The 25765-nt window shown below is 39.4% G+C and overlaps 1 protein-coding gene across 1 annotated transcript in view; it reads left to right on the forward strand.

The window, feature by feature from the left end:
- The window catches only part of NOL10 (nucleolar protein 10), a 121296-nt gene that overhangs the window by 58010 nt on the left and 37521 nt on the right, over nt 1-25765 (forward strand). The window contains exon 14 of the mRNA XM_002812290.5: nt 24306-24432. Coding sequence (XP_002812336.2) covers nt 24306-24432 — 127 coding nt within the window. The remainder of the gene's footprint in view (nt 1-24305; nt 24433-25765) is intronic.

Below are 25765 nucleotides of genomic sequence, written 5' to 3' on the forward strand. Positions count from 1 at the left end.
AAAGTTTTATTGAAACATAGTGAGCCCATTCATTTATGTATTATCTATGCAACTTTCTGACTATAATGGCAAAGTTGAGTAGCTATGACAGAGACCATATGGCTCGTGAGCCCTAAAATATTTTCTTTTCGTTTATTTACTTCTTTGACATGAATGCAGGGGCATTATTTTGTCTTTTTCACTGTTATATCCTCAGCACCTAAAGCAGTGCCTATCATACTGTAGGCCCTCACTTAATGGGTGTTGAAAAATTAATGAGCACACAAGTGAGAGTGACCTGATTACTACAATTTGGAGCGTCTTCGATAATGGTTGTGTACTTTGACCATGGCTGGTTTGCAGTGCTTCTTGACTGTACTTAATGCCAGATTGAAATTTTGCATTTGCCCTTTTCTGCTACTACTATTAAAATATAGAAAGGCACTTTGGGAGGCTGAGGCGGGCAGATTATCTGAGGTTGGGAGTTTGAGACCAGCCTGACCAACACGGAGAAACCCTGTCTCTACTAAAAATACAAAATTAGCCGGGCGTGGTGGCGCATGCCTGTAATCCCAGCTACTGGGGAGGCTGAGGCAGGAGAATCGCTTGAACCTGGGAGGCAGAGGTTGCAGTGAGCTGAGGTCACGCCATTGCACTCCAGCCTGGGCAAACAAGAGCGAAACTCCATCTAAAAAAAAAAAAAAAAAAACAGAAAGGGAGAACATGGTTCATGTGTGCCAGAGTATAATTTTTATACAGTAGGATTAGCATCAGTTCTTTGGCTCTGACAGTGCCTTCTAATCAGCCACATCTGAGAATGGTGGTATGATGCAATTGTTGTGTTTGGGAGTGCCAACAAATTTTTAAAAGTAATACCTTGTCCAAAAGATTTAATAGTGATTCTGTTAAGAAGATAGGTTAAGTAAACTTTTTTTCCTATAAAAATCCAAAAGGAGAATATGAAAGCAAGGGCATTTAGCTTTTGTCCTAATTTTTTTGGAATTTGTGCAGAAGTTGGCTTTGCATCTAGAGTACGACAGCCTTATTGTATGTTTTAAAGATTGAAAAGAATGCCTTTTGTTTTTCTCCCCGTGCTTTTAACTAGAGTTGCTGGGAGTGCTGTACGTGTCATTCCCTAAGATTTGGGTTTGAATCAGGACCACGATTGGTCCAGTTGATGTATTTCAGTTCAAAGCCAACAATGTAGGATCATTTATATTTACTAAATTGATACTCTGGAGAAGTCCCCAGTAAGAGATCTGTTTGCCCTATTAGTATATGTTGAAATGGCCCTGAATCTGTTAGTGTCCGTGTAGAATCCTAAAAATGATAGATCACACTTTCATCTAAAGTGCACATTTAAGCAGAGCGCTATTAGACATAGTGACAGATGTAATTTTGCTAGAAATTGCTCTTTTGTAGTACCAGTAGCAACATATTCTCTTTGTTTGGGAAGGTAGTGTCAGATGAAAAGAAAACTCTTCCCTAGGGAATTTATCAGCCTACAAGCAATGTTCCAGACAGAATGTAAACGGGAAAGTCGTTGCTCAAATCTTGTCCACACTAAAGGATTTATCAGTGTGCATTAAAGGAAAGGGGAAGCTTTGGAGCATCGACCATCAGAGCTAGAAGGGATCTCCAAGGTCATCTAGTCCAGCCCTTAATTTGTAGCTGAGGAAGCAAGTTTTTGGTTTTTTTTGTTTTGTTTGGTTTTGTTTGGTTTTGTTTTTCCTGAGACGGTGTCTTGCTCTTTCGCCCAGGCTGGAGGGTAGTGGCGTGATCTCGGCTCACTGCAAGCTTCGCCTCCCGGGTTCACGCCATTCTCCTGCCTCAGCCTCCCAAGTAGCTGGGACGACAGGTGCCCACCAACTCGCCCCGGCAAATTTTTTGTATTTTTAGTAGAGACGGGGTTTCACCATGTTAGCTAGGATGGTCTCGATCTCCTGACCTCGTGATCCGCCCGCCTCAGCCTCCCAAAGTGCTGGGATTATAGGCGTGAGCCACCGCGCCCAGCTGCAAGTTATTGTTTAAGGTCAAATGGCAAGTTGGTGACAGCTGGATCCAAAAGGCATTTCTTCATTCCACATTGCATAGTAGAAATAACTTAGACTTTGGAATTGGTTGGACCCGAGTTTGAATACCAGCTTTGCCATTTATAAATGTTGTGACCTTGAATGAGTTACTTATTCTCTCCGAACACTAGTTTCTTGAGCAACAAAAGAGGAATGATATTGTAAGGTATTTATGTAGAATGGATATACTCATTCAGTCATTTCTCATGTTCAGCTGATTTCTTGTAATGAACAGAATTCACGGGGTCCATGGCAAAGAGTATTTGGATAAAATTAAGTCATTAAGCTGGGCATGGTGGTTCATGCCTGTAATCCCAGTACTTTGGGAAGATGAGGCGGGAGGATCACTTGAGGCCAGGATTTCTAGGCCAGCCTGGGCAACATAGTGAGACCCTCTTTCTGCAAAATGTTTTAAAAAATTAGCTGGGCATGGTGGTATGCACTTGTAGTCTTAGCTACTCAGGAGACTGAGGGGAAAAAAAATAATAATTATGGCATTATGTGAGCATGGACTTCTATTTAGCTTTTAGAAGGGAATATCATGTTGAGCAAAATAAAGCTATACATGGAAAAGATTGTGACAAACTTGTGAATGTGAGCAAGGAAAATGACTTAAGACATGATTTGGGATTGTTTAGTCTGATAATCACATAAGATATAGATTGAGAGAGGTCTGTTGTGCCATTAGTTTTGCCATTGACTATTGAAACAGAAAGCAGTGATAACATCTGGTTGTTTAAATAAGAAGTCTGATTTTTTAAAGTGAAGTTCATTTTCCCCAATTATATCATCAAGGTGCACTCTTTGCAGAAAATATGGCAAATACAGATAAGTAGAAGAAAACTCAAATACCCTTCCACTGCCTAAAGACAAACATTAACATTTTGCTGTATTTTTTTCAATATTTAATCTGAAACTTTGTTAATATGGTTTCATATCTTGTTTTTTTCCCACTAAACATTTCTCTTTATTATTATAAGCTCTTGGAAATTATTAAAAAATATATTTTCTGTATGAATATAATAGTTATTTTAGAAAATACATAAATATCAGAAAAAGATGAAAAAAACTATAAATCTCACTAGTCAGAGACATTCTTGCCAACATTTCTGTTACATTTTCTTTGCATTTGGGATATTTTAGTGGCTACTGATTGGATTTAAAGTGAAATCCTGTCAGAAGCTCATTTAGCTTACATCAGTTTCAATAAAAGCCCTTCAAGATGTTGGAGGCTGGAGGTGGAGGGGTGGGGAGGGGGAGGGAGGGAGGTGTATGTAGGGGAGAGGTGGAGTGAGCAAGCAAGCATGTTTGCACTCTTAGGCAGTTTCACTTATGTGGCTGTCCATTTGCTCGGGGGGAATATGTCCTGGACTAAACTTGAGATGGGAGGGCCTTTCTCAACCGAGAAAACGTGTTCCTAATTCCCTAAGGCGTCCAGTTTATGTGATCAATTACCTTCTCTCCCATGCATTTAGGATGGCTCCAGTGATGGATCGTTGTTGGGAGAATTGAGAAAAGAGTTACTCGGTTATTTTGTGTTCTTGGTTGAGATGAGGAAGACTGTTTGAAAAAGTTTGCTTAAATCTATTGTTTCCTAATACCGCTCATGGCAGCATCACACTGAGTGTGATTCTGGTCATTTAAGACATGGGATTTTTTGGTATGATGTAGTCACCAGGTGCAAGTCTCCTGCTGTGTCTGGTCCTATTCTAACACCAGATGGAAATTCTGACGGGCCTTTCAAGTTTAGGTTTGCTTATATTCCATTTAGTCTTATCTGCTTGACTTTAGAACCTGATCTTTATATAAGAGATTAAACCAATGAAATTAAACTTCAGAAATATTTAATGCAATGGATAGAGTAGGAGAAGGGGAACAATTTTAAAAATATAGTCAGCAGAATGGGTGAGATGGTGCCTAGCAGCAGCAGCATCTATAACAAAAAGAGCTCTGTTGGTTTCAGTCAACTGTAAGTCCAGGGAATAAAGGTTAAGTAGAATGTTGGCAGTGACTCCACTTGTGAATGGGGGTCGAGAATGTCAGGATAGCACAGTGAAGGGGCTGTCTTGGGGCTCTTCATGTGCCGAGTGTACCTGTGTTTGTTATTTCTTCTAGTGGTGGTAAGTTGGAGAAAGCTCAGAAAAGAATTCAAGAATTGTGTTTCCAGGCATCATCTAGATAGAAAAGGCATGATTTTAGGATCTAGGAAAAGAGTAGTAAGATCATGCAAGAAAGGTACCTTGTATGAGGTACGGAAAATGATAGGACATTGGCCTGAAGAAGAAAGTTTTCATTGTTTGAGGGTGTGGGAAGAGCTGTCAGACAATGGAAGGCAGTGAAGCACTCGCCTTTCACAGCTTCTAAAAGGAGGAAAAAGACAAATTTGAACGAAAAATATGATTTACTTTAAATTGAGTTCAAATTTGAATTCAGGTGTATATTTTTAATTTTTTATTATTTTTATGTTTTAAAATTTTAACCTTTTTTTTTTTTAGATTCAGGGGGTACATGTATAGGTTTGTTACATGGGTATTTTGTGTGATGTTGAGTTTAGGGTGCGATTCAACCAGTCACCCTGGAAGTGAGCATAGTATCCAACAGTTGTTCCTCCCTTCCTCTCTCCCTCCCTCCCTCTCCAAAAGATGTGTTTTTTGTTGTTGTTTGTTTTTTGTTTTTTTGTTTTTTTTTTTTTGAGACGGAGTCTCACGCTGTCACCCAGGCTGGAGTGCAGTGGCGCAGTCTCAGCTCACTGCAACCTCTGCCTCCCAGGTTCACGCCATTCTCCTGCCTCAGCCTCCTGAGTAGCTGGGACTACAGGCACCCGCCACCACGCCCGGCTAATTTTTTGTATTTTTGGTAGAGATGGGGTCTCACCGTGTTAGCCAAGATAGTCTTGATCTCCTGACCTCGTGATCCACTCGCCTCAGCCTCCCAAAGTGCTGGGATTACAGGTGTGAGAAGATGTGTATTTTTAAGATGTCTTGATTCATAATAGGATAAAAGAAACATATGCCTAATTTTATTCTCCAAGAAAGGTATTACAATGATAAAGCCAAGCCTATAAGAAAGATCTGGAAAGATAAGACATCTTACGGAAGGTAAAAGACCTAATTTTATGGGGAAAAAGTGTGGAGTTCTGTTTTGTAATTTTTCAGTTATATATTCATAACTATGAACTGGGAAGCAAGGCACAAATGTCAGGTGGTTAATACGTATTCTTTTGTAACACAAACAAGTTGTTTGTGACTTTACAAAGGGGAAATGTGGACTTCCTATTTTAATCTAAACACTTTCAGGTAGTAACAGTATCTGTGGCCTTTTTCTCAACAAAGGATATCCTCCCCATTTCCCATCACAATTTATTGGATCACAAGAATAGCAGACATACAGAAGCATTAATGTGTGACAATCAGGAAATAATTTTCTGAGCATCCTGTCACATTTTCAAAGTTAATTTCAGTTCTGATTGGGTAAAAATATATGTAATTTTCATGGAGATATTTGATACACAGATGACATATATTGTGTTAGTGTATCAGATGATGTTTGTTTTTGCTTAAATAGTCTTACATCTGGCATGTCCATTTTCTTGAAAGTAAATGACAACTTCCTATTCAGATGCTAGTTTGACTTCAATGTTGACCAAAGACCTTGTCTCCTGGTTCCGGCATTTCCTCCATCTTGGTGCTTACCAAGTCAATCTCGTTACCATTCTTATTTTGGATGAGATATAGTCGGACTTAAACCTAGTATTTCAGTGTCCTGGTTGTGTAGTCACTTAGGTGGCGATGTCTTTAGTTAACATGGCCATTATCTGTTCTTGTTTTTTGTTTTGTTTTGTTTTTTCCTTAAAAAAGAAGGTAGCTTATACAAGTAAGCCAGAAATTTAGACTACATTCTTTTAAAAGGCCCACCTTATACAGAAAATAATAAGAAAGTTCTAGGACTTACACCATCTCTACTTTGATTCGGTGTTCTCAAATCCCACGAAAGTTTCTCTTCCGATGCTCACTTAGGATGTAAGCTCCACAAGGCGAGAACTTTGTATGTTGTGCTTTTTGCTGTGTCCTTGGTTCTTAGAACAGTGTCTTATACTTCATAGGCTTTCATTGACTCCATGCATGCTGGTTTAAAGTAATGAATATTGACCGTTTTAAAATTTGTTTTATTTATTATTATTTTTTGAGGCAGGGTCTCACTCTGTCTCCCAGGCTGGAGTGCAGTGATGTGATCATGGCTCACTGCAGCCTCCAAACTCCTGGGCTCAAGTAATCCTCCTACCTCAGCCCCATGTAGCTGGGACTACAGGCACATACCACCATGCCTGGCTAATTAAAAAAAATTTCTTTTTTTTTTTGTAGAGACAGGGTTTCACTATGTTGCCCAGGCTGATCTTGAACTCCTGAGCTAAAGGGATTCTCCCATCTTGGCCTCTCAGAGTACTGTGATCATAGGCATGAGCCACCACACCCGACCTGACACATTTTTTTTAATGTATTATGAAAAAAATGTAGTTTAATTGTCTCTCATTGGTTAGAGGAGAAAAAATTTCAAATAGACATAAAAATAGAGAGAAATGTAACAAACCTGTCTTCTACCCATCCTTTTGCTCCCATGTCATCAGCTTTTCCCCCAGGCTTTTTTTTTGTGGGGGTGGGGTGGAGGTAAAGTTGGCTTATATTGTATTACTAGCACTGTAAATTGCTCTAGAAAGTAGTTATTACAGATTGTTAATGGGAACGAATATTAGATCTTGACATGGGCACAAATACTCATTTGGATTATATGTTTACCTTCTTGAGGAACAGAACATTATTCTTGGTTGGAAAACAAGTAATATGTAAATGATAGTAGTGGGACATTGAAAGAAAAGTTAGATCTGCCTGTCCATGTTTCTTGCATGTCTGTACATGGTTACGTCATTCATTCATTCAGTGGTCTTTATTTTTTAGAGCAGTTTTTGGCTCACAGCAAAATTGAGTGGAAAGTACAGAGTTCTTATGTCCCTCCCCCACACGCTCCCTCACCATCAGCACTTTACAACAGAGTGGTCCATTTGCTGCAGCCAGTGAACAGACATTGACACATCACCACCTGAAGTTCATAGTTTACGTTAGAGTCTACTCTTGGTGGTGTACATTCTGTGGGTTTTGACAAATGTATAATGACATGTATACACCGTCACAATATCACATAGAATAGTCTCCCTACCCTAAAAATCCTCTGTTCCACCTGTTCATCCCTTCCTCCACCCCCCAAACCCCGAGCAATCACTGGTATTTTTACTGTCTCTAGTTTTACTTTTTTCCAAAATGTCATATAGCTGAAATCATATAGTATGTAGGCTTTTCAGATTGGATTCTTTCACTTAATCCTATGCATTTGAGATTCCTCCATGTCTGTTTGTGGCATGATAGCTCATTTTCCTTTATCGCTGAGTAACATTCTCTTGTCTGGATGTACTGCAGCTTGTCTGTCCATTCACCTATTGAAAGGCCTCTTGGTTGTTTCCAGTTTTGGCAGTTAGGAATAAAGCTGCTCTAAACATTCTCGTGTAGGTTCTTATGTGCACATAAGTTTTCACCTTGTTTGTATGAATGTCAAGGAACCTGATTGCTATGTCATATTGGTCACAATACGTTTAGTTTTGATAAATTGCCAGATGGTCCTCCATAGTGCCCATACCTTTTTGTATTTCTGACAGCAGTGAATGAGAGTTCCTGTTGCTCCACATCCTTGTCAGCATTTGATGTTGTCAATGTTTTTGCATTTTAGCCATTCTAATCGATGTATGGCATATAGTATCTTATTGTTGTTTTAATTTGCAAGTATCATTTATTTATGTTGGTCAGTCATGAAAATGACACACCATGATTTTTGTCTTTTTGGGCTTAACTAGATAGTTGTGTTAATTAGTTGTTAGTTTTGAGTATTTGGGGGGCTGAGTCATTTATTATACAAACATTTGTTACACAGACACTTAGTGAGCATCTTTCCTGTGTCAGGACCAAGGGTGGGATATCAAAAACTGCACTAGGATATCAAAGGTGTTTGAAGATATGGGCCTTGCTGCCTAGGAGCTGATAGTCTAGTAAAGGAACAGATAGTACAGGTGATAAGGGACTTTGGTATACAGGATCTTACAAGAGGTAAGAAAGTCACTTTCCCAAAAGTAATGTTTCATTCAAATTTTGAAGGATATTCAGGAATTAGGCAGTGATGATGGACAGAAGGGTGGCAGAATCAGGGAGATCATCCTTTACAGAGGGAGCTGAAGTAAGACCCACGAGCCCGAGTCCGTTCAGTCTGTTTGGGAGGAGCTTGGGTTTTTCAGTGGCTCTTAAGGAACAGGACTTAAAGCCAAACCTTTTGTACCATGTTAAAATTTTTGCTTTTCCTTCAAGTAGAGTGGCATGCCTTTGAAGGGTTTTATTCAAGGGAGTGAAATCAGATAGGTGTGTCAGATTATTCTGCCTGTATAATGGGGGTTGGCTTTGGAAGCCAGGGATAGGACACACTGTAATTGATTAGAAAAAATAATGAGGGCCCCATTTAAGGCAGTAGGCATGGTGAGGGAAGAGTTGGGTGTGAGCGACAGTAAGGAGTATGCTCATAGAGTGTGGTGATTCGTGGGGAGTGATGGATGGCGGGGAGAGAGGGGAACTGAATGCGCGGTGATAACCATTCACAGAGATAAGGTGGAGTAGATACTAAATTCAGTTTTGGCCATGTCGAATTGTCTTAATTCTAACTCTTCATATATATGAGTTAAACTGCTTCCTGGGAGGAGTTTTGAGCTTTTGTTTTTCTGGTTCATCTCCATGGAAAAGGTCAAAGGTTATGAGTTAGGTTCTTGAATTTTCTGAAGAAAAAAAATCATCTTTATTGTCTACACTTTGAATATCTGTTCTCAGCCAGCAGCACTAGTACTGACTTGAGTGCTCACTAATAGCCTCAATTTTGAATTAGGGGCCAGGTCTCTGCTCCTTTACAGAGTATTTGAAATAATTGAGGTTTCAGTTTTATAGTGTACGGGACTTGTTCACCACTTGGTATCTGCATCTGTGCCTGTATTCTTTTGGGGGTGTTTATTTTTTCTTTTCTCTCTCTCTTTTTTTTTGAAAAACGCTCTAACTAAAAAAAAAAATTTAACCTTGTAGTAACACATAACGAAGAAGATAAAAGTCCTTCATTACCATTATTAACAAGTTATTAACAAGTTGGTGCACATGCTGTGCAGTCAGGTCACATACGACGCGCACAGCACTGGCGTGGGGCTTGAGCAGAGTCGGTCTCCTTATGTTACTCTCAAAGGTTTTTTTGATCACTAACAATATCATTTTGGTCAGCACGTAAATCAAGCTCTCTTTTTAATAGTTACATAGTGTTTTGTTTTGTAGATATATCATACTTTATTTACATAGTTTCCTGTATAACTGTTTACCATCTACATTTTCCAGTTCTGTAAACCAGCGCTGTCCAGTTCTCTAAACCAAAGTCTGCCACCAGCGTTTCTGTGATGATGGACACGTTCTATATCTGCTGTGTCCTATGTAGTAGCCATTAGTCACATGTAGCAGTTCAGCACTTGAAATGTGAGTACTGCATCTAAGGGACTGAATTTTTTCCTTCATTTAATTAATTTTAACTTAAATAAGCCACAAGTGGCTTAGTGGCTGCCTTATTAGGCAGCATAGCTCTAAACTATTCCAGAGTCAAGTGAGATCATTAGGCTACTTCCTTAGACCACATTACTTTGGCCTTCATCAATTATAGTTAATGATTTTTCTTTGATGTTGAACTTCTGTAAGCCTCTCAAAGAAATGTATTTTGTTGCCAGACTCCCTTAAAGGTCTATATTATGCTGCTTGAGTTTTGTTCCAACAGAGAATTTCTCCTTCCAGATCTATCAGCATACTTCCCTTTAGCAAGTAAAGGGTATCTGTCCACCTTACTGTGCATCTCCTTTTGCCTTGGTTGCCTAGGAGCCCAAAGTTAATTTTTATTTTTATTATTTTTGAGACAGGGTCTTATTCTGTTGCCCAGGCTGGAGTGCAGTGTCCTGATCACAGCTCACTGCAGCCTTGAATTCCGGGGCTCAAGTGATTCCCCAACCTCAGTCTCCCAAGTACCCAGGACTACAGAAATGTGCCACCACACCCAGATAATTTTGCTGTTTTTTATAGAGATGGAGTCTCACCATGTTGTCCAGGCTGGTCTTGAATTCCTGGGCTCAAAGGATCCTCCTGCTTTGTCATCCCAAAGTGCTGGGATTACAGGCATGAAGCACCACATCCCAAAGTTAAATTTTTGATTGAATTATAGCAGTTGGTTTTTTTGCCTCTCACCACCATCCCTATCAAACTTCATCACTTTCTTTTCCTTCGGAGTTTAAAGATTTCATTATGTGTATGGTTTTTTTTTTTAAATAAAGCTCTTCATATTCTTTTTGAAGATGCTTAGATTTTACATGAAGTCTTTTGGATCTATCCTAAAACTTCACTAAAAAATGATTAGCAGCAGCCAGGCACAGTGGCGCATGCCTGTAATCCCAGCACTTTGGGAGGCCGAGGCAGGTGGATCTTTTGAGCTCAGGAGTTCGAGACCAGCCTGGCCAACATGGCAAAACCGTCTCTATTAAAATACAGAAAATTAGCCTGGCGTTATTGTGCATACCTTTGGTCCCAGCTACTCAGGAGGCTGAGACAGGAGCATCGCTTGAGCCCAGGAGGTGGAGGTGGCAGTGAAGTGAGATCATGCCACTGCACTCCGGCCTGGGTAATAAAGCAAAACTCTGTCTCAAAAACAACAACAACAACAATCGACAGTATATACACACTACTTCCCTCCCACAGTCATGCACACCCACATATACGTCTTAGTGAGATTCTAAATATTATCACATGTTTGTGGGAATCCTGTTTATCACCTCAGAGGAAACTATGCATATTTAAGACTCTACTTAAGTACTTTTGTGGTTGACCACATTTTATTCCACTGAGTTCAGATTGAGTTCCTTTACGTCCTTTGCTGTGCCAGTATCATGCTTGCTTTCCTTCAGCTTTATTTGGGGGAGCATATGGGAAATCTTATTTTGTATGAATTTAAAATATGTTCTTCAGGATTTCCTAGTTCTGTGCATGACCGCCTCCCCAAGATAATCAGTAACTGCTAAATGGTGTTAAAATATTTTTTCACCTTCCTAGAATAGCACTGTTGAGGTATAGAACCTTGAATAAAAGTGTACATATAATTTTTTTAAAGTTTTGCTCTTCCTTTTTTTCTGCTGAGTTTCCCCCACTGGGTATTTTTAAATATATTGGTACCCTTAGTTTTTACATAGATTTCAAAATTAAGAATTAGAAAGCAGTAAGAATATGCAGAAAAGTTATTAATAAACACTTTTGCCTGCAAGGAAGTTGAGTAGAACCAGGAAACTACTGATGTGCTAAGGATAACACACCAAACCATCTGTGTTACTAACTCTTGGCAGGAATAAAATGACAAAACAAGATCTTGGGAGATGCTCATTACCAGGTGCGTGATCAAAAAGATAAATACATTCTCATGTAAAAAAATTGGCGTAGTGCCTTTAGCATCCTTGGGGCATGTGTGCATGTGCATGTGGGCAAGTTCAGCATTTGGTGTAGTTAGGAAATTGGGAGAGGAAAAGGATAGAAGTAGAGGACTTTAACATTGCTTAGAGTCATTGTTATTGCAAAGTCTGGAAGTGAACTCTAGGAAACTGCACTGGAATTCAAGTGTAATATGATGATAAACATCAAATGACCGTTTGTAGCCGAGGTGCAAGGCCAGGCTCTTCAGGAAGGAATGAATAGGAGACCTTAAAATAAACATCTGTTTTTTTTATTCAGCTAACAGTGGACTTTGAAGAAGATTGGGGCTGTGTTCAGATTTTCTTTTTCTTCCTTGAGAATTGAAGAAAAATGTCAGCTGAGGATTTTTTCATGCTATTTAACATGTCATTTGTAGTGTTTCATGAAAAGCAGACAGATATGTAAAGCTTTTTATTCTACTTCAGATTAGAATAATAAGTTAGATCCAGTTTTGAATTTAAAAGAGAACTTTAACAGATTTGTTTTATGAGTGAGTTTCATGATTTTGAATAAAATTTTCACACACTTAAACTACAGTGGTGTGGCCAGGTACAGTGGCCACAACTATACTCCCATTGCTTTGGCAGGCCAAGGTGAGAGGATCATTTGAGCCCACGAGTTCAAGACCAGCCTGGGCAACATAGTGAGACTCCGTCTCTACAAAATAAAGTAAATTAGCTAGGCATGGGTACATGTCTGTAGTCCCAGCTACTCAGGAGGCTGAGGCAGGAGGATAACTTAAGCCCAGGTGATCAAGGCTGCAGTGAGCTATGATCATGCCACTGTACTCCAGCCTGGGTGACAGAGCAAGACTCTGTCTCATAAATACATATGTACATACATACCTACATACATACTACAGTGGTTCATTTGAAAGTAACTCTGTATGTCCTGTTCCTAAATGTTTTAGGAATATCTAGTTTTCACCAAGCTTGCATGTTCTGAATCCTGCTTAAGTTCAAAGTTTATAAACCTCCAGTAGGTATGTGAATTTAGTTTTCAGCAAATTATTATTCCTTTGGTTTCCCAGAAGCTTCCTTCACATTCCAGCTCCTCAAGTAAACGTTAAAAGTTTAAAAAGGAAAAGGAGTGAACTGATTTTGTATATATTTTTGGTTGGTGAAATAGCAGAGTGTAGGCATAGTCTTTTCAGATAAGTTTGCTAAAAAGTAGTTTCCTGTCACCTCCCTTTGAAAAAAACTGAGGTGTGCCCCATCCTCAAACCTACCGTCTTTCCAATTTATTTGTTTATTGGGGTAGTAGATGGGAATAAATGTTTCTTAGATTTTTCTGGCCTCCCTTCCTAAACCGGGGTAGCTCCTGGCAAATAGTCCCCAGACAAACCTTAACTGGGCCACCTTCATGGAACCTCATTTTATACCCAAAATACAAAAAAAATAAAAATACAAAAATATGAAAATAAAGTGCTGTAAACACATGACTGCAAATATTAATCATACAGAGCCAATCGCTTATAGTATAGAAATAGTCTGAAGTATTCTTTTGGCACAGCATTGCCTGTGTGATTCTCACCAGAAACGTTTAACTGGATCTGATTATGAGCAGTGATCAGCAGAGGACTGTGGGGACCCCTGCAAATCAGGGCTCTTTCTAAGAGCTCTGGCCTGAGCCTTGAGCAAATGTCCGCATCCTGAAAGTCAGTGAAGGTGGGGGGCTCCTACATTAAAGGAAACTAAGGAGACATAATAACTTCCTTAATTCATTAAAAAAAAAAAACAACAACAGCTTTTTAAAGACATAATACACATACCATGAAGTTTATCCTTTTAAAGTGTATAGTCCTAAGCCAGGCTCTGTGGTACCCACCCATAATCCCAGCTACTCGGGAGGCTAAGGTGGGAGGATCGCTTGAGCCCAGGAGTTTGTGACCAGCCTGGGTAACATAGTGAGACCCCATCTCAAATAAAAAAAGGAAAAAAAAGGAAACATGAAGTGTACAGTCCAGAGTTGTGCAGTGGTTGCCACTAATTCCATGCTGTTCTGTCACACTAACCAGAAACCCCAGGCCAGTTTTTCTTCCTTCTCCTCCCTCTCCCAGCCCCTGCAACCACTCACCTACTTTCTGTGTATACATTTGCCTTTCCTGGACATTTCGTATACAGTATGTGGTCTGTTTTTTCTTTAGCATGTTTTCCAGGCCCGTCCATGTTGTACCATGTCTCAGTACTTTATTCCTTTTGATTGCTGAGTGACATTCCATTGTATGGGTATATCACATTTGTTCACCCATTCATCAGTGGATGAATGTCATTGTCCAGTTTTTACTAAGTCCAGTGTTTGGACTTAGTGAAATAACTAGTCTCTTAAAGATGAGTTCTCTGGCAACTTTCCCCCTCCCTGCATATGGACCCTGCTTTTCTTGTTTCTTTGTGTGTCTTGTAATTTTTTGGTTGGAAGCTGGATGCTTTAAATAACATAATTTAGGAATTATGGAACTCAGTCCCTCCCCCAGGTCCCCAGGGTTTGTGGTTGTTTGTTTGTTTAGTGACTCCTGGACTAATTCTGTAAAATCTGATTTCTTTCTAACGTGTGACCACTGAAGTCTCTGCTTGTTGCCGAACTGTCAGCTAATGAATAGACAGAGATTTCCTTCAATGCCCGGAACCAGTCAGTCGCCCAGCCTCTGCCAGAGTGATCCTCGTGAATGCCCCTGCTCACCATTGCTCTCTCTATTCAAGCCACACTGGGCTGGTCTTTTTACTGATCCACAAACATGCCAAGCAATTCCAACCTCTAGGCCTTTGTAGTTGTCAGGTAGTCTTGAGGGTCACTCCCTCCTGCCCCTTGGGTCCCTGTCCGTCGTCTCCCCTTCCCCTCTATTCTTCATTGCCTTCTCTCCTTCAGTTTCCACAGCACCAGTCTCTGTCTGTCATACTCTCCACTGCCTCTCCCTTGTTTGTTGTTTCCCCTTTCTGGAAGGTAAGCTCCTTGAGGGTGGGGATTGTTCTGTGTTTTGTTACTGAGTATCTAGAGAGGGGGAAAGTGCCCCCCTCTTTGTTGAATAAGTGAATGGGGAGGTAACTCTTTGTTGAATAAGTGAATGGGGAGGGAGCTTACGCAACCTGTTCTTGTTTAAGAATGAGGTCCAGACATGGTGTCTCACTCCTGTAATCCCAGCACTTTGGGAGGCCGAGGCCGGTGGATCACTATAGCTCAGGAGTTCAAGACCAGCCTGGGCAACATGGTGAAACTACATCTCTACAAAAGATACAAAAATTAGCTGGGCATGGTGGCACACAGCTGTAGTCCCAGCTACTTGAGGGGCTGAGGTGGGAGGATTGCTTGAACCTGGGAGGTTGAGGTGGCAGTGAGCTGAGATCGCACCACTGCACTCTAGTCTGGGTGATAAATTGAGACCCTGTTTCAAAAAAACAAACAAAAAAATGAAGAATGACGTGCTAAAATGCCAACTGGGGCCAGACACGGTGGCTCATGCCTGTACTCCCAGCACTTTGGGAGGCCAAGGCGGGCAAATCACCTGAGGCCAGGAATTTGAGAATAGCCTGGCCAACATGGTAAAACCCCGTCTCTACTAAAAATACAAAAATTAGCCAGGCGTAGTGGCACACGCCTGTAATCCCAGCTGCTTGGGAGGCTGAGGCACAAGAATCCAGGAGGCAGAGGTTGCAGTAAGCCGAGATCGCACCACTGCACTCCAACCTGGGTGACAGAGCAAGACTCTGTCTCAAAAAAAAAAAAAAAAAAAAATGCAGGGTGGTCTTGTCCACTGGTAGTTTTCATGTGGACCCTTCAGCTAATGACTACCCAGATATCAATATCTTAAAGTCTGTCTTCTAGGACCTTTCATTTTCTCCAGAGAAGAATCCCCCAGTTTTGTTGTGAGGTGTTAGGGGTTTGGGCTGGTAGAGTGGACGCACAGCAGCATAGGCTTGACTTTGGCATTCCAAAGGCTGGGAAAAGGAGGCGAGGGTCCCACAGTTTGATGTCTAGACTGCCATTAATTGTCCTGACTTTAGCCCCACAGCTCAAGTCACCTGTGCCTGGTGGCATACTCCCCACCCACCCCGCACATAGGGCAGCTTTGGTTCCCCTCCTCCAGAGAATTATCTTCTGGTCTCTTTAGGCATGGTGGGGATTTGGGTGTTCATCAGCTCCATTGTTCCCCCTTTATTAGGGCCTGTGCCTCACTCATCCTGTCGTCCCCCGTGCTTAGAGCCTTGAAGTTCTTGTCCCAAGGATTCTGAGAGAGGAATCTTTTCTCTTTGCTGTTCACCTCTGTAAGCTCTCATGTTTACCAGGTTAAGTTTCTTAAATTACTGCATCTTCTTCTTCAGTTCTTTTTGTCCTTAAAGGTTAATCCCTTTTAAAATTCATTTACTGTCATTTTAAAGAGGCTTGACAGCGATGGGGGTACCATTATCAACCGAAAGCTCTCTGTGTTTCTTAACATCAGTTTTAATTTGGTGTTTAAATTTTTGCTTGGGGCGTCCTGTCTCCGCTAGCCCTTGATTGAAGGCACTCTGTCATGCGTATTTCTACTCGTAGTGTCACATAGATTGACTATTGCTTGATGGGCTATTAGTGAGATCGTGGCTTAAGGAATCTTAACAATTTTTTTTTTAACTTGGCCTTATTTTTCTTGTTATTTCATTTCAGTCCCTAAATTATCTTTTCAAATATTAAGTCATGGCGGGTAATAGTTTTTCTTTTTTAAAAATAAATCTTTTAAAATGTTGAAATTAAATTGCTTCTTTGCTAATCTGATTTTTAAGAACAAAACACTACAAGTAGAGTACATTTAAATGACTCATAATTACTCACACAAATGCATGTAAACTTGTATGTGCAATTAGGCAGCTCATTTTGCTGCTAATGCAATTATATGCTTAAGGTCACAGCCACTCCCTCTGGCTCACCCAGTGTTCTCTTGGGTTTATGATCATTTATTAAGCCTCAGCTGTCAGAATTTGAAAATACATGCTGCTGCTAGTGAGGCCTTTCCAACAATAATGGAAGAAAAGCTGGAAAAGAAAATTTTCTTTTGAGTTTATATGCAGAGTTGGTTTTCTTAATTGGCAAAATCCCATTTTCCCACAGGAGATGCAGGCTAGGTAATTAGAAAAATTATAATTAATCATAATAGTGGTCAGTGATATTTATAGTATATCTATATTTAGTATATATTTACCATATGTAGCTATGTATAGTGTGTATATACATTATAGTACAACTCCATCATCTCCTATCTGCAATTCTGAAATTTAAAAAGCCTTGAAAGTTTGTTTATAACCCTGTGGTGAACCCTGACTGGACCTGATTCATTAGGACTTCAACCTACGTGAAATAATGAATTTCTTTGTAGGTCTGTGTTTATCCCAAATCACTGGTGTGAATTTGTGTAGGTTTTGCTGCAGAGATGTTAATGTGGTTTGATCATGGGCCACTGACCCAGACCTCACTGAAGATTTTTTGTTATATACAGCATACATACTGTATTACTTTTTTAAAATGCAGAAAGTTATTTGTTTCAAACTCTGGTTTCAGTTGTTTCTGTTAAAGAATCAGGGCCTCACTGCAGTGAGCTATGGTCATACCACTGCACTCCAGCCTGGGCAACAGCAAGATCCTGTTTCCCAAAAAGAATCATGGCCTCACAGTAAGGGTAACAGATTTCTGGTTAGACCTGGATTTAAATTCTAATAGGGGGCTGGGCACGCTGGCTCATGTCTGTAATCCCAGCACTTTAGGAGGCCGAGGTGGGCGGATCACCCGAGGTCAGGAGTTCAATACCAGCCTGGCCAATGTGGTGAAACCCTGTCTCTACTAAAAATACAAAAATTAGCTGGGCGTGGTAGTGCACGCCTGTAGTCCCAGCTACTAGGGAGTCTGAGGCAGGAGAATCACTTGAGCCCAGGAGGCGGAGGTTGCAGTGAGCTGAGATCGTGCCACTGCACTCCAGCCTGGGTGACAGAGTGAGACTCCTATTAAAAAAAAAAAAAAAATTCTAATGGGCGATAAAAACCCTCTACCTCTTAGAGTGTGGGTTGCTAGTGCTATTATTATTTTTATTGTTGTTATTGTTTTTATTATTGCTCCAGTTCCAGAACTGATATTTATATCTATTTTTAGAGTGTCCTGAAAACAGTTCTATAATAAAATAACTAGATACTTGATATGGTTGCTAGGTGGTAAAAAAAACTTTTATATTCAAACTCCCTGTTGCTGTTAGTAAATGTAGTTCTTACCTGTTTGATTTAATAGTGTCATTATAACATAAAAGTTTAAATTGAATTTCTAGGATTGTAATAGTATAAGATCACTAAAAGGTAAAAATGACAATTCTCCTAACTAAACATGTTCTGTGTAATTAATCAGTGAAATATATTAATTTTATGTAGCACTACATTCTAACGTATGGCAGTTAAGCTTTACTGGTTATGAAACCATAGCCTCTCAGTTGTTCAGGGCCTTGCTCAAGTGCCCCTTGCAAAGCTATCTTGATCGGCCTCAGCAGATAAAGGGCTTCCTAGAACCTTTTAAAAATTTCTGTTTTGGCATTAATCCCATTGTATTATACTTGATTGTTTTCCACTTACTTATGTTTGACTTTAGCACTTAACTTTTATCAAATGCTCAGTTAACTTTTTGAATGAATGAATGAAGTTGAAGTAATTAAGAATCATTTAGTCCTTCCACGTAAGTATTGCTATATTTGAAACAACTCTGTTCCTTTTGGATTTCATTCTACTATTTTTATAGGGTATACTGTACTTGGAACATAATAAATACGGAATTTAATAAATACGTGATGAATAAAAATTGAATTAAAATCTATCTCATTACATTTCATGGTTTCAGTTTTTTTCCTGAAATTAGAATAATTTACTTAGGTCCTTTTTCCATGTGATCCTTTTTCTTTCTCTCTTCTCTTCTCTTTTCTCTTCTCTTCTCTTCTCTGGTCTTCTCTGGTCTTCTTTCTCTTTTTTTTTTTTTTAACAGGGTCTTATTCTGTTGCCCAGGCTGGAATGCAGTGGCGTGATCATGGCTCACTGCAGCTCAACCTCAAGTGATCCTCCCGTCTCAGCCTCAGGAATAGCTGGGACCACAGACACATGCCACCATACCTGGTTAATTTTTTAATATTTTTTATAAAAAATATAAAAAATGTGTAGAGACAAGGCCTCACTACATTGCCCAGGCTTGTAAAAGAATATTTCTAGGCTGGGCGCTCTTGAAATCCCAGCACTTTGAGAGGCCAAGATGGGCAGATCACCTGAGGTCAGGAGTTCGAGACCAGCCTGGCCAACAAAAATTTAGCTGGTTGTGGTGGTGAGTGCCTGTAATCCCAGCTACTCAGGAGGCTGAGGTATGAGAATCGCTTGAACCTGGGAGGCAGAGGTTGTGGTGAGCCTAAATCACGCCACTGTACTCCAGCCTGGGATACAGATGGAGACTGTGTCTCAAAGAAAAAAATAGTATTTCTAAAAAAAGATAATTTCAAATTTAATGGCTGTTCTATATTATCAATTATTTTCTTATTTGTTCCATTAATAGTACGTTAGATAATGAAAGGCTTTGTCATACTCAGTAGCATTATAAGTAAGCAGAAAAAAATGATGACATTTGTATTGGTTTAGTAGACTTTGGTTCGTTGTCTATAATATTAATAGTACTTTGTTTTTGTTTTAATCACCCTTGATCTGTTAAAACCATTTATCTGGTAATCCTCAATCTTTTTTTCTGTCTCAGCACAGCTTTGGGATGTAGCACAGTGATTTTTCTAAAGTAGAGTGAGGGAAGGAGTATCTTCTTTCAGCTCCCTAAGAGTATTTATTTTATTTTTATTGTTCTTAGAGACAGGGTCTCACTCTGTTGCCCAGGCTGGAGGGCAGTAGCACCATCATAGCTCACTGCAGCCTCCAAATCCTGGGCTTAAGGGATCCTCCTGTCTCACCCTCCTGGGGTAATAGTTGGGACTACAGGTACATGCCATCATGCCCAGCTAATTTTAACAATCTTTTTTTTTTTTTTTTTTTTTTAAGCAGGGAAGCAGGGTCTAATTCTGTCACCCAGGCTGGAGTGCAGTGACACAATCTTGGCTCACTGCAGCCTCCACCTCCCGGGTTCAAGCGATTCTCATGCCTCAGCCTCCTGAGTAGCTGGGATACAGGCATGCACCACCACGCCTGGCTAATTTTTGTATTTATAGTAGAGATGGGGTTCCACTGTGTTGACCAGGCTGGTCTCAAACTCCTGACCTCAGGCGATCTGCCCACCTCAGCCTCCCAAAGTGCTGGGATTACAGGTGTGAGCCACTGTGCCTGGCCAACAGTATGTATTTTTGTAGAGATAGGATCTCACTGTGTTGCCCAGGCTGCCTTGAACTCCTGGGCTCAGGAAGTCCTCTCGCCTTGGCCTTCCAAAGTGCTGAGATTAGGCGTGAGCCATTGCACCTGGCCCCTAAGATTTTTCATATTCACCCTTTTTCCTCCCCACTTGTAGTCCTTTACAGGAATACATGATAATTTTGAGTTTTATAATTAACATCTTAAAGACAAATTGTAATCATAGAAGCAGTGATCATCTTGGGCACATGGCATGTATTTTCATGTCCTTTAAAATTGCTTCTTCTGCTCAAGTAGATTGGCACAAGCAGATACTTTGCTGCATTTGAGTTGTGGCCTTCTTGTAGCATGTTGGTACATAAAGATTCATATTTTAGAGAATCAAGTATTTCCGTTTAGATTGGTTGATATGATTATCATTAAAGTTGCTAAGGGAGCCACATTATCCCTTTCTAGCAATCTGATGAATCAGTTTTCAATTTTCTACTTTTATTAATACTGACCTGCGAGTTGAAGAAATATTTGCTGGGCACAGTACCACTGCCTGTAATTCTGTCTATTCTGGAGGCTCTCAAGAGTTTCAAGACCAGCCTAGGCAACACAGCAAGAACCTGTCTCTAAAAAAATAAAAAGAAAAAAAGGAAGTCTTATAAATTGACCACAGCGTGGGCAACATGGTGTGACTGAAGCATAGAGTACAGCAATGTAAGAGCAGGACAGGAAACCTGGAAAGTTTGAGGTAGTAGTGATAGTCCATATATGGCTAAAAAGGATGTTTTCCTCAAGTTGTAAAATGTGGAATTTAGAAAGTAAATTAATATATTTCAAAGGATTAGTTGAGGTTTAACATATTTTATGGCTGTGAAGGCAACAAAGACATGTTACACATTGACGCTGTGATGTGGCTACATCAGAGAGTGTGACGTGCCTGTGGTTGAGCCCTCCTTATTGGCTAAGCTGGCCACTGTTTTTGAAATTTAATGGTAGGCCTCTGAGGAAAGGTCTAATGTGGATAAAACCTGCATTTTATACCGGTGTAAATCAATAATTTCAACTTTGTTATGGTGGTTTTGATGTTTTTTCTCTGAAAAGGAACTCAGGAAATGTGATTAATAAGGTCAACTACTAGATTTAATTTTGTTTTTGATGGAAATATTTTTTCCTAGAAAATTTGATGGCCATGAATCTGATTGCAGAGATTATTTACCATAACTAGACCTGTCCCCGACAGGCAATTTAAACCACTTCCGTTAAAATCTAGATAATCAGAAAGAATGTTGTGGAACATTATAAAAGAGGGCTATGTGCAAGTAAATTCACATCTAGACTGTTTTAGTATTCCTACCCCTCACCTCCGAAAGTCAGTGCACACAGTATAATCTTTTTATTGTCTTTGAAGCCGATGTTTATGATTGATTTAAAAAGGTGGAACAATTTATTTTGAGGTTCTTTGGGTAACAGTGTACCCTTGTATAGGAGTCAAGATAGATCTAACTTTCACCATATGTATTCATATACCCAGTAGCTGTATGGTGAGGTATTTGAGTGTTTTTATCTGAATAAGGAATATTAGACCAATTTAGAAATACTTTTGCCAGAGAGGACCCTTTCAGTTTTAGTACTTTATGCATATGAAATTCATATGTGTTTTATACATGAATAGATTTATTTATCACATAGTTATTGAGCATCTACTATTTGGCAGGTACTGTTCTAGGTACTAAAAATTCAGCAGTTAACAAAACAGATGTCTCTCCTCAGAGGACAATATCTTGGATATTATATTCTAAAAAAGCAATAATAGCATACTTTGATCTTGTCTAGAAAAGAAAAGATTGCTGTTTTAGGGAGTACACCATTATCTGATAGAGCTTTGCATTTGCAGGTTAATGACTCACTGGAAGCAGATACCCCTGTAGTTACAAGGGCCTCAACTCTCTCGGCTTCAGAAGATGCCTGTGATTTTCCTAGATTGCTCATGTGCTCCTTCCAACATGAAGTCCTTTCTTTTTTTTTTTTGAGACGGAGTCTCGCTCTGTCGCCCAGGCTGGAGTGCAGTGGCGTGATCTTGGCTCACTGCAAGCTCTGCCTCCAGGATTCATGCCATTCTCCTGCCTCAGCCTCCCGAGTAACTGGGACTACAGGCATCCGCCACCGTGCCCGGCTAATTTTTTTTTTTTTTTTTTTGTATTTTTGTATTTTTAGTACAGACAGGGTTTCACCTTGTTAGCCAGGATGGTCTCAATCTCCTGACCTCGTGATCCTCCCGCCTCGGCCTCCCAAAGTGCCGGGATTACAGGCGTGAGCCACCATGCCCGGCCATGAAGTCCTTCCAAATAGACTTATTTGGTGTCCCAGCCTTCCCTAGTTTTTTTTAAGCCATCTTCCCCTTGGACTCAGTGCAGTCTGAGTTCATTGCACACACATTGTGTGTGTATGTGCGTGCGTGTGGACATGCAAATGCACACATGTGCTTCAGCTGGATTTTAAACTTCTTCAGGGAGATTGTGGTCAGTGTCTTTAATTTAGCACAGTGCTTTGTATGTGGTAGCATTTAGTTGTTGACTTAAAGCTACTGTCCTAAAATTGCTTAAAACCATAGCAGTTCTTTTAAAAAGTGTTCTATATGGAATTTTTTAAAAATGCCTTGCATTTCTTGAAGGTTTGTCTTTTATGGTTGGAGTCAAACCACTTAGTATATAAAAACCTTTACTTCTATTTTTAAAAATTGTAGATTGCACTAATATGAAATTTCTGTGGAAGACTCTATATACTTGAGTTTTTTTTCATGTTTATGAGTACCATAGCTGTGTTGAGGTGAAGAGAATCACTCTTTCTAATCAGGCAAAATAATGTAACTAAATTATTATGGCCATATCTAACATTTGCTTTTCTTTTTATTTGAAGAGGGTGTTAACAGGGGCTGTTTTTCTTTGTTATAACTCTCTTCCTTCTGCCTTTCCTTCTTCAGAAAGTCTAAGCTAGATTTAGTCATTTCCATTATGATTTCTGGGTTTTTTCCAGTATGCTTGATTGCTGCTGAAATAAACAGGTTAAGTCGTCACTGGAAGTTCCATTTTGCCCGAGCCCAGTGTTCTCTCATTGGAATACCTCTAGCTTGAGGGAGGATTTCACTAGCATATCTTCTCTGTTGACTGAGCAGGTTTCCTTTGGCATACATTGACCTCAGCGGGTGTGGCATTTTGTTGGGAAAGATTTGTATCAATAGCAAAAATGTACAAAGTGATCATAGTATTTTATGAAAGTAGTTGGATTATATTTTTTCATAGTTGGATTACAAACTTAATGATTCATATTTTATTAGTTGGTTATAATTCTGTTCAGCCTTTTGATCCTCAGCCTTTCATTGGGATAACTCGTGGAGCCTGGTCACCCATTTAGTTTTGAGGAATTCTTTATACAGAAATTTTAAAAATCAACTATTTTTAAATGGCAAATAAAAATTATATGTATTTGTTGTGTACAGCATGATGTCTTGAAACATGTATATATTGTGGAATGGCTAAATTGAGCTAATTAACCTTTGCATCACCTCACGTAGTACTTACCATTTTTTGTAATGAGATCATTTAAAATCTACTCTCTTAGCGATTTTCAAGAATACAATATATTGCCATTAACTATAGTCTAGAATTTTAGTTTTTAATGAGTTAAATGAATTAAATGAAGTGGACCATGCAGAATGGAATGTAATTGTCAAGTAATTAGTTGAAAAATCTTAAAAGAAAGTAATTTTGGGCCGAGTGTGGTGGCTGAGCCTGGCAGATTGCTTGAACTCAGGAGTTCAAGACCAACCTGGGCAACATGGCAAAACCCTATCTCTACAAAATAATAATAATAATAATAATAAAAAATATGGTTTTTTAAAAAGGTAATTTTTCTTTTAGACTTTTGTTTGGCAAACTTAAAAAATCTAGTGTACCAAATAATGCTTTTGTAGAATTCTAGTAGTATTTTGAAGGAAGGAGGTGATACATGAATGGATGGATGTTATTATAAGTATCTGAATTATTTATCTGTACTTTGATAGTGCTAATATAAGAACATTCATTCATACTTTTGCACCCTAGACTAAGTGAGATTTTCTCTTACAAGCTTAAACATTTACTACTTTGTTTATTCTCTTCTGTTATATACTTGTTCATTATACATATTGCAGCCATTTGTCAATATTTCTGATAGGAAAAAGGATTTAGAAATCATATTTAACAAAATCTGATTATAAATAACTCAGACTTGGATGGCATGGTAAACTGTGCCTTTGCTGACCTTCTCATAAACACCAACAGGTTTTGGGTCCTGCTCCTCGGTGGTGTTCCTTCTTAGACAACTTGACCGAAGAATTAGAAGAGAATCCAGAAAGCACAGTCTATGATGATTATAAATTTGTCACCAAGAAAGACCTTGAAAATTTAGGTAAAAAAAAAATTGTGATAAAATATTACGTAATTACTTTATTTCTACTTTTTTTTTGAGTTTTGAACATGAGAATTGGCTGAGCCATGTTTACCTCATCTCCCAAATCTTCCCTTTGTGCCAAATCAGATATTAAACATATTATAAATTGTCAGATTTGTAACCTTTCTCCTTAGAGAAAAGTTCAAGTAAATTTAACATGCTGAAGCTTTTTTGTATTTTAAATGAGAATTTATTTTAGCAAATAATTTCTTTTAGCATACTAGCTATATAGAGGAAAAAAATTGTCACGAAAGCAGTGATTTTTTTTCCCCCAGTATTATCTGAAGTATAATAAGGTTTTGAAAATGTCTCAGAGACGGCAAGTAAATGATTCCTGCCTCCCTTTTAGGTTTGGTTATAAAAGACTCAATCCAAAACTTAGAAGTGATACATTGAAACTTCAGATGTAGAAGAACCTTAATAGTTACTTTCTGTTTAAAGGTCACAAGCCAAGAAGTGTCTTAAAAGAACAGCAAATACTTATGAGATAGGGCTTACTATGTGCAGACAGTATTCTTTTTTTTTTGTTTGTTTGAGACAGAGTCTTGCTGTGTCACCTAGGCTGCAGTGCAGTTGCCCAGTCTTGTCTGATTGCAACCTCCGCCTCCCAGGCTAAAGTCATTCTCCTACCTCAACCTCCCAAGTAGCTGGGATTACAGATGTGCGCCACCATGCACCATAGTAAGACGGGGTTTCACCGTGTTGGCCAGGCTGGTCTTGAACTCCCGGCCTCAGGTGATCCACCCACCTCGGTCTCTCAAAGTACTGGGATTACAGGTGTGAGCCACTGCTCCCAGTCTGTGCAGGCAGTATTCTAAGCGTTCTACATGTAACTCATTTAATCTTCTCATCCCTATGGATTGGGTACTATTATGATTCCATTAGATAAGGAAACTGAGGCAAAAAAAAAAAAAGATAAATGTACGTTGCCAGAAGTTTCAGTGGTAGTAAACTTGAGAGTTGAGCTTTAAATCCAAGAGTCCATGCCCTTCCCCCAGCCATCCCAGCCCCTGCAGGACATGTTGGGCCTGCTTGCCTAGCACTCCTCTAGGTTAGAGTAGATGGTGCTCATCTTGTTCTGCTGCTGCCAGAGGGCTACAGCAGAAGTTACTGAGAGTGGGAAAACTTAGAGGATCCATTCTGTACAAGGCAAGGCAACTTAGTTGTCTTTGGAACAAATAGATGTGCAACAACAGTTGAGTACTAAAACAGAATCATGTTACCATTAGATTAATTAAACTTCCTTTTTAACCCATATCTCATAGCACAATTAATCCAGGCAGAATTACTT

Source organism: Pongo abelii, chromosome 12, assembly GCF_028885655.2.
Source record: "Pongo abelii isolate AG06213 chromosome 12, NHGRI_mPonAbe1-v2.0_pri, whole genome shotgun sequence".
Classification (NCBI taxonomy): Eukaryota; Metazoa; Chordata; class Mammalia; order Primates; family Hominidae; genus Pongo; species Pongo abelii.